Source organism: Strix aluco, chromosome 2 (assembly GCF_031877795.1).
Source record: "Strix aluco isolate bStrAlu1 chromosome 2, bStrAlu1.hap1, whole genome shotgun sequence".
In the NCBI taxonomy this organism is placed as follows: Eukaryota; Metazoa; Chordata; class Aves; order Strigiformes; family Strigidae; genus Strix; species Strix aluco.
In genome coordinates this window covers 103,712,212-103,721,410 of record NC_133932.1, presented here as the reverse complement: position 1 = coordinate 103,721,410, position 9,199 = coordinate 103,712,212, and the positions used below count along the sequence as shown (strand labels likewise).

General features: G+C 54.8%; 1 protein-coding gene across 2 annotated transcripts; it reads right to left on the bottom strand.

The window, feature by feature from the left end:
• Positions 1-1,696: 1,696 nt before the first annotated feature.
• Positions 1,697-6,342, bottom strand: PCDH8 (protocadherin 8). Of its 2 annotated transcripts, none has more exons than XM_074816947.1 (3): positions 3,549-6,342; positions 3,192-3,402; positions 1,697-2,722 (listed from the first exon to the last, which is right to left on the bottom strand). In XM_074816947.1, exons 1-3 carry the CDS (start codon positions 5,958-5,960, stop codon positions 2,349-2,351), a joined length of 2,997 nt encoding a protein of 998 aa, XP_074673048.1. In that variant the 5' UTR covers positions 5,961-6,342; the 3' UTR covers positions 1,697-2,348. The 2 variants fall into 2 exon arrangements, with proteins under 2 accessions (XP_074673048.1, XP_074673049.1); XM_074816948.1 differs by having other exon boundaries at positions 3,192-3,399.
• Between the last annotated feature and the right edge of the window lie 2,857 nt (positions 6,343-9,199).

Below are 9,199 nucleotides of genomic sequence, written 5' to 3'. Positions count from 1 at the left end.
TTGAGAAAGCTGGAAGTTGAGAGAGAAAGGGAATTTCTGTTGGCATGCAGGTGGGATACTGTTTTCTACTTAGATTTTGAGACACAAAATCTAACAGGGCCTTGTTTATGTCTAAGAAGGCTTTATATTTTCTTTGTGAGTCATCTTCTATATATATGTATGTCATAGTTTAACCCCAGCCAGCAATTAAGCCCCACACAGCCACTCGCTCACTCCCCCCGGTTGGGATGAGGAAGAGAACTGGAAAAGTGAGAAAACTTGTGGGTTGCGATAAAGACAGCTTAATAGGTAAAGCAAAAGCCACTCACTCAAGCAAAACAAAACAAGGAATGCATTCACCACCTCCCCTCAGCAGGCAGGTGTTCAGCCATCTCCAGGAAGGCAGGGCTCCATCACACATAACGGTTACTTGGAAAGACAAATGCCATCACTCTGAATGTCCCTCCCTCCTTCTTCTTCCCCCAGCTTTACATGCTGAGCATGACGCCATATGGTATGGAATTTCCCTTTGGTCAGTCGGGGTCAGCTGTCCCAGCTGTGTCCCCTCCTGACTTCTCTTGCACCCCCAGCCTGCTCACTGGTGGGGTGGTGTGAGAAGCAGAAAAGGCCATAACTCTGTGTAAGCACTGCTCAGCAGTAATGAAAACATCCCTGTGTTATCAACACTGTTTTCAGCACAAATCCAAAACGTAGCCCCATACCAGTTACTATGAAGAAAATTAACTCTACCCCAGACAAAATCAGCACAATGTACCATCCCAATTAGACATATAATTGAAGAATTCATGATAAAAATCAAAAGCTTTGCCATGTAAAAAATTCTGAATTATTGATTTGTACAAAATGTAAAATGATATACTCCAAGTGAGGAGCAGTTCTGCCTTTTGGAAAAGTTCAATCTAATATTAAAACTCCAATAGAAGTGTTATCTCTGGTATAAGCATTTTTTTGAACACAGGAAGAAATGCTCAAGCTTCAGTTTGTTTCATTAAATGCTATTCTATATATGATTTCAGCAGAATGATTTGAGATCTGCTTTTAGCTTGAAACCTTGAGGGGAGGGAATTTCAAAGATCTGTTTGATTTTTTTTGAGGACTGTCATTTCTGGGAAGAGACAAAATATGTATCACAGACAATCTCAACATAATCAACATCTATTCTTTCTGTTTTATGCACAAATATAAGCCTCTCTTGATGTATAAATATATGTACACAAATGGAAGCTACTGTCCTTTAGTAAAGCTGCCTTAACAAGGGATAAACGTAGAAGCACATACCTGTGCAGCTTGGCTCAAACCAATGTCTCAGCCAGATCAGAAAGCAAAGTGCTTGAGTGGCTGCTGATGCAAAGATATTTGCACAGCAGGAACACTTCAGTTGATGGATGTAGCTTCATTTGCTTCACTAAAATTACACTGCTTCCCACCAGTGAAGGATCAGGCTGGAAGAGCTCAGACCAGGTAGTGAAAAGCAAAGGCCAGCTCGGTCACACAGCCCTCCCTCCCACCCTGTAACCCATCATTAAAATCTCTAGAGCTAAACCTTCAGTGAAGTAGTGCCGGAGAAGAAGGACAGGAGAGGCTAAAAGTAGCATCATTCATGCTCCTCCCCACTGCATTTCTCTGCACAAAATACTTTTGTTGACCTGTAAAGACCTCTATGCTCTGAAGCATGAAATCCATGAAGAGATCACTCTGACACATCACAAAACCTTTATTAGTGTTTATCAGTGACACAGATTACAGGAACCAAAGGCAATTAAATAACATTTAAGTTGACCACAGACTCAAGAAATACAAGTCACATTTGGCAAGGCAAACTTCTCAGTACACTGGGTTACTTAAGTTATTATTACACCATGAAAGAGGAATTTCCCTTACAAGGTTCTACATATTCGGGATATTATTATTAATTATTATTGTGTCTTTCAGACAGTTCCTTTGGCAAGAATTCCCATTTTTTAAGCTTTTATTATATAAAAATATAACCAATTTTCATTATGTACAAACATTACATTACACAATGTACAGGTTAAAAACACTACAAAAAATGGCAGGCCATGAGTGAACTGAAAGCAAAAAAAAACCCCAATGTAGAAAACATGAAAAAAAAAATTAAATACTGCACATTTCATAAAAATTACATTAACTACAAACAATTTTTTTGTTTGCAAATATCAAACAGTACTGACGTGATTGGAAATCTTTCCCAACAACTTCATTTTTAAGGCACATCTTGCATATTTACATGTACAACACCAGATCTCGTCAATAACTTAAAGGCTCTTGGGAGTGACCTAGTTGTGTGCGCTCAGGGACGTGTGTACTCGGGCAGGGAGTGTGTTGGGCTACACTTTCTCAGCCGTATCAGTCTGGGGGCCCAGGTATCTAGTTGAGGGGGATGGGTAGAGGGGCACCCCAATCTCCTGAAGGTCAGGGAGCCGTGCGGGGCGTGGTGGGGAGAGGAGCGTGATTGTCCGGTCAAAGTCCCTGTGCAGCACTTTCTCATAGACGCTCTGAAGCCCCACTGTTTTGGGCAGCTGGGCTTGATAAAAGTTGTCCCTGCGAAGGGGATCCCTGGGCAAGGACGTGCTCTTGCAGAAGGTGGAGAGGGGTGCTGAAGGGTGGGGAGAGGGGTGAGGGTTGGCTCGGCCACAGGAAGGGCTCCAGCAGCGGTCCGAGTGGCCCAGGATCTTGCACTCAGCCGTGCATGCCCACAGACCTAAAGATAGAGAGAGAGAGAGGAGGAGAAACCTGTTGTTACTGTAGGAATAAATCCACATCATTCATAACCCTCAGAGTTATCAGTCACGGGATGATTCAATGCACTGACAGTGGGAGTTGGGAGGCAATACTCTACGGCATGACGAAAAAGCACACTTGGGAAGGTTATGTCATTTTGCTAGGGACACTCCTCACAGTCCTAACTTTAAGGGAAGCTTTTTGGGGAGGAAAAAACCCCAATCCTACGCTACTTCCAGCATCTGCTAATTTGTGCTGGGCGCTCAGTGCGGAGACGAACCAGCACTAGCAGCCTGCAGACCGGCAGTTTGAGCTACACAGAGTCAGGTTTCCCCTTCCAGCTGCCCTGGCTAATCACTGTGCCCCAGGGATGGGTCCCTCTGTCCACCCTCCCATCCACCTGTCTGTCTGTCCGAGTGGCCAGTCAGGAGCAGGGGCTGAGCCCTTACCGTTCTGCATGTGCGTGATGAGATCTTTCTTCAGGGCATCTCCGCTGATATCCGAGTCACTGTCGTTAAAATCGCTGTCGCCCTTGCCACTGTCTTTGCCACTGAACTTCTCTGCCTCTCGGCCGGAGATGGTGTTGAACGAGTGTCCTTTCCAAATGGCCACGGGGGGAGCAGGCTCCTTGCCGTAGCTCGGAGCAGCCGTGAAACCCTGCTGGGGTGGGGGGTGGGGGGGATCAAAGGAGACGTGAGAGAGGGAAGTGGTGAAGGGTAAATCAACATCAGAACTATACCTTTGCAATTCACATCCTTCGAGACACCACCCCACCCTCTGCCCCCCTTCCCGCCGTGGGACTTTACCTCCCCGCTCGGTCCTCTCAGCCTCTTCTGACCCTCGTAAAGGCAAGCGCTGTCGCTGCCGCTCTCAGCGGTGGAGATCTCTTCAGCGGCTGGAGAAGGGTCAGGGCTGGTGAAAGAGGTTTTGCTGGGAAAGGTTCGTACCTCAAACACATTCCCCCTCTGGCTGCCCTCCTCCTGCCGGCCCTTCTCCAGGTGGGAGATGTCTATCTGCTCTTTCAAGGAAGTGTTGTTTTTGATCTCATTCCCCTTCTTGCGCCTGTTGCAGGTGGTGGCAATGGTGATTATAGCCACCAGGAGGAGGGTGCAGCTGCCCGCCAGGACAATGATCACAATCAGAGGGATGTCCCACTGCAAAGCCTTTCCTTCCCAGGAGCTGGGCTTGGCTATCTCCTGGATACTGGAAGGAGCAGTGGCGGTCACCAGGAAGTTGACTGTGGCGGTTGTGGCCAGGGGGGGTCTGCCGTTGTCTGTCACAGTGAGGATGACCTTGAAGAGTTGTCCCAGCTCTTCAGAGAGGTCGCCCCTCAGGACAATGTCCCCAGTACTTGGGTTGATGGTGAAAAGGTCCTGCTGGGGCTCTTCCAGGAAGGCAAAAGTGAGTTCGGCATTGGCCCCATCATCTGCGTCTCGAGCTTTGATCTGAGCCACCAGGGAGTCACGGGAGGTCTTGCTGGACACGCCAATTTCCACCGTCCCATTGGTGAGCACTGGGTGGATGATGACAGGAGGGTTGTCATTCTGGTCCACCATTCTCACTTTGACAAGGGTGCTGCTGGAGAGCTGTGGGGAGCCTCCATCTGTGGCCTGGATTCTCAGGTCCAGCTGCTTAAGGATCTCATAGTTGAACGTCCTGAGGGCATAGATGGCCCCGGTGGCGGGGTCCACCGAGACATAGGTGGAGATGGGGGCCCCCATGACCTGTGTCTCCAGGAGCCGGTAGGTGACCTTACCATTGTGACCAAGATCAGGGTCGCGGGCCACCACGGTGGTGATGTAGGCGCCTGGGGGGTTGTTCTCTGCCACAGCCACCTCGTAGAGGGGCTTGGCGAAGAGTGGCGCGTTGTCATTCTCATCGCTCACCCGCACTGTGTACTGGCGGACAGTCTTGAAGGGCGGTGAGCCCAGGTCCTCGGCCACCACAGTGAGGTTGTACTCGGGGATGCGCTCGCGGTCCAGCGCCGCTGTGGTGACGATCATGTAGCTGTCCTCATAGGCACGCTGCAGGGCGAAGTGGTCATGGCCACGGAGGCTGCAGCGCACCTGCCCGTTGGCGCCCGAGTCACGGTCCGAAGCACTGACGAGGGCTACAAAGCTCTCGCTGGCTGCTGCCTCGCTGATGTAGGCCACGCCAGCAGCGCTGGCGGCACCACGGAGGGCGCTGATGCTGATGCGTGGTGCGTTGTCATTGACATCAGTGAGGCGCACGACGACAGTGCAGGTGGCAGCGCGTGGGCTGGCACCACGGTCCTGGGCGCGCACGTCCAGCTCGTAGGTGCGGGTGCGCTCGTAGTCCACGGCGGCCTCCAGCGTGAGGCGGCCCGAGCGCGGGTCGAGGCGGAAGAGCCGCCGTGCCTCAGGGGGCACCTGGCTGCTGAAAGCATAGACCACCTCACCGTTGGGGCCCTCGTCGGGGTCGGCAGCGTCCAGGTCAAGCAGCAGGGACCCTGGCGGCGCATCCTCGGGCAGCTCCACCGTAACCGAGCCCTGGGCGAAGGCAGGGCTGTTGTCGTTGGCGTCGAGGACGCGGACGTGCACGGTGGCCGTGCCTGAGCGTGCCGGGCTGCCGCCGTCCTTGGCCACCAGCTCCAGCGTGTAGGAGGGCTGGCGCTCTCGGTCCAGCTCCTGGAGCAGCACCAGGTCGGCGCAACGTGCCCCATCTGCCCGCGTCTGCGCCTCCACGCCAAAATGGCTGTTGAGGGACACCTGGAAGCTCTGGATGGAGTTGGAGCCCACATCCTCGTCCACGGCCACCTCCAGCGGGAGGCGGGTGCCAGGCGCGGCACTCTCCGACACCTCCAGTGCCATCTGGGCACGGGGGAAGCGAGGCGCGTTGTCGTTGATGTCGCGCACCTCCAGCTCCACGTGCACCAGGCGGTAGCGCTCCCGCCAGCAGCTCACCACGTCGAAGGCCAGGACGCACTGGGGGGCCTGCCCGCACAGCCGCTCCCGGTCCAGCCCCGCTTCGCCGATGCTCAGCTGCCCGTCCTCCTCCCGCACCCGCACCAGCGAGCTGTTGCTGAACTGGCGCATCAGGCGGAAGCTCATCTCTCCCGGCGCCTTCACCGGCATCTCGTCGGCCAGCGTACCGATCACCGTGCCCGGCGCGCCTTCCTCGTCGGTGCGGTACCTCACCGTCTTGCCGCGGGACAGGGCCAGCAGGCAGGCGACGGCCAGCAGCCGCAGGGGGCTCATGGCACTTGCGGGGTGCTCAGCCCGACGGCGCGGAGCGGGGTCTGTCCGGGGTGATGCGGGGCGACGCGCGGTCCCGAGGTGCGGCTCCGCGCACCACCCGCCGCCGCCTGCGCCCCCTCCGCGCCTCCGCGCGCCCTTTAATAGACGGCGGTATGCAGATGAGCGGGCGGTGGAGCCAATGGGAGGCGGCGGCGCGCGGGCGGCGGGCGGCCCCCCGGCGGTCCCCGAACCGGGGCGGCTCCGGCAGCCGGCGGGAGCGGGGGCGCGGGGCGCTCGCCTTTGTTGTCCTTAACTCTCCGGGGTTTGGGGTTTCTCCTTTTTTCCCCGGCTTTATTCCTTTTCCCCCCTTTCATTCTTTCTCTTTTTTGTTTTTCTTTCCTTTTTTTCCTCCCCCCTCCCGTCTTTTCTCTCTCTCCGGAGGCGCGGCCGCGGAGCGGGCGCGGGGAGCGCGGAGTAAAATGCGCGGCGGGGTTTGTTCATTGCGCCGCAGGTCGGGCAGGTGCCGTGGCGGCCGCGCCGTGCCGTGCCGTGGCATGTCGCGCCGTGTCGTGCCGTGGCATGTCGCGCCGTGCCGTGGCGTGCCGCGCGGGCGCGGGTGGGTGCGCGGGGCGGCGGCGGGCGCGGATTAGCGGGGGGCGGGGGGGGGGGGGGTTGGCGGCATTCAGCTGCGGGTCCGGAGTGGTGTGTTACTCGCGTGAGAGCCTGTGATCAGCGCCGTAAGTCGCCTTTCAGGAGGTGTCCCCGCATGCTTTAGTATGCATGTCACCGCCCGGGTTTCTTAAGCCTGGGGCACTAGCAGACGAGGGGGAAAAAAAAAAAGTTCCAAATAGGATTTAGCATAAGCTTGAGGAGATTTGGAAAGGTTTCAAAGATCAGGCTGTATCAAAGGCTTATGAAGCCCTCGTTAGCTGTAGAAATATAATAGCATGGCAGGCTATCCCATTCGAGGAACCAATGTCTGTATTATTTCACTATGACAGGCTAAAGGGAGAGAAAGTTGAACAGTTTCCACAGAGGAGTTGGACTAAGTTGAATATAATGAGCAAACGCCACATGTATCCATTATGTCCCTCTATTCATTCCCAATCACTGCCATAACTCTTTGACTAAACGATGATGAGCGCTGAATTACACACAATGCCCTGCTCATATTAAAATACATTTAAGACCTATCCCTCCTGGTGCCCTGTTACGCCTATTCACAGGATTTTCTTTTTGTCCTAATAGGGCCTCTCTGGGAAGCAACACCAGTCTCGTTCCAGAAGAACAAAATAACAGCATGAGGCTGAAACCTGGCACGAACCGGGGGGAACGAAACCATCTGCCCCGCAAGGCCCCAAGGCCCCGCGCAGAGCCCGGCGCAGGCCCCCGGCCCCGCGGTGCCTGGGCAGCCATGGGGAGGACACCCGATGGGGAGGGAAGCTGGGGGTCCTGAGGGGCACGAACTGAACTGCATGCTCTTCCTTTCCTCTTTTCCTTCTTCCTTTCCCTTCTTCCCTCTTTTCCTTCTTCCTTTCTCTTCTTCCCTTTTCTCCTTCCTTCCTTCCTTCCTTCCTTCCTTCCTTCCTTCCTTCCTTCCTTCCTTCCTTCCTTCCTTCCTTCCTTCCTTCCTTCCTTCCTTCCTTCCTTCCTTCCTTCCTTCCTTCCTTCCTTCCTTCCTTCCTTCCTTCCTTCCTTCCTTCCTCTTTCCTCTTGCTTTCTTCTCCCTCTTTCTGTTCATCTTTCGTCCTTCCTTGCCCTGCCTTCTTCTTCTTTGCTTCCTTACTTCCCTCCTTCCCTTTCCTCCTTCCCTCTTTCCATGTGTCAGGGAACCCAAGAGATGCGTTTTAAAGGAAGAGGGGGAACAAACAGAATGGGGGGTGTTGTTCCCCCCCCCGACCGTCCCCCCCCCCCCCCCCCCCCCCCCCGGTTTCCTTTGGAAACCTCGGATAAAAGCGTTCCGCTCCGCTGCGCACACGAAGCGATGCAGCATCCCGGGGGGCTCCAATCCCCGGCTCCCTGCGGGGCCGCCCCCCTCCGCAGGGGTACCCCGGGACTGCGCGGGGCGCTCCGCGGGGTTCTGCGCGGGCGCTGCGCGGGTCGTTGCGCGGGCCGCTGCGCGGGGCGGCACGCGAGCAGGGGACGGCGGGCTGCCCGCAGCGAGGCTTATGGAAATAGGATTTAAATCGCGCCTCGGCGCTGACTGCGGGGACGCGGGGGGGGGGGTGGTGGTGGTGGTGGTGCACGCTCTGCCGCCAACAAAAGCTCCCCAAACGCCTGGTTTCCATACGAAAAGCCTCCGCGGACCTCTTTTCTCCTGCCCGCGGGAGCTCCGCGCACGGCTGTCTGGCGGGCGGACAGCGGCCGGGCCGGGCCGGGCCGGGCCGTGCTGGGCCGAGCCCGGGGCTGGGCGGGCGGGGGGCCGGGGCCAGGGCCGGGCTCCGCGCCTGGGAACGGGGCCGCCGGCCGGGAGCGGGCAGCGGGCAGCGGGGAGGCCCCTCGTGTGTAACAGGATTATCTTTGCCATTTCAAGTTCCATACAGCATGTAATTTATTTTTAATTAGGATTAGATCGAGAAGGGAAGGAGACCAGACCTCCCCCCCCCTCCACAAAGGCATGGCTATTCCACGAGGAGCTCTTATTCTTTACAAAAAATCAATCAATCGATAAATCAGGACCTGCCTTCACCTCCCACGCACTTTGTAGGAGACAAGGGTGCAAAGGGCGGTAGTTTCAATGTGTGCTCAAGTATCTGCATCAGAAGAGGCCTGGAAATCCTACCCCTTTCCCATCCACCCAGTCCCCATCTCATGCACTTTCGATCCAAAGCCATTCTTAAGAGGGTCCCAGTGGGGTCTTGCTCCTCTTGCTTTTTTTTTTAGAGGGCAAATGCACTTTCTGTCTTCCTGGGTTATTCTTTTTCCACAGTCGTGACTTTGATTAAAAAAAAAAATATGTATCAGTTGCTCCGCTGGAGTGAAGCCTTCTCCCTGATAGTTTGGATAGAGTCCATTATAGAAATGTTCTGAAAGGCTAGTGAAGAATCCCGTTTTACAGCTCAAAAATAAACATACGGATCAGCTGCATTAAAAGCACTTCTTTGAAATATTGTGGTTAAACAGCCCAGATTGGTTGATTGCTCCATGCGGGGACATATGTTCTTGCAAACTGTGCGTATTGTTACTAATGGGGATTCTCACACCACAGCCTTTCCTTTGAATCTGAGGCACTGGTGGTTTCTCCGGAGCTGTTGCAAGGT

Excerpts from the sequence above, each read along its gene's own strand:
- PCDH8 (XM_074816947.1), bottom strand. The coding sequence starts at position 5,960 with ATGAGCCCCCTGCGGCTGCTGGCCGTCGCCTGCCTGCTGGCCCTGTCC. Across the intron at positions 3,403-3,548 it reads TGAGAGGACCGAGCGGGGAG|CAGGGTTTCACGGCTGCTCC; the intron begins GTAAAGTCCCAC and ends CCCCCACCCCAG. Across the intron at positions 2,723-3,191 it reads CATCACGCACATGCAGAACG|GTCTGTGGGCATGCACGGCT; the intron begins GTAAGGGCTCAG and ends CTCTATCTTTAG.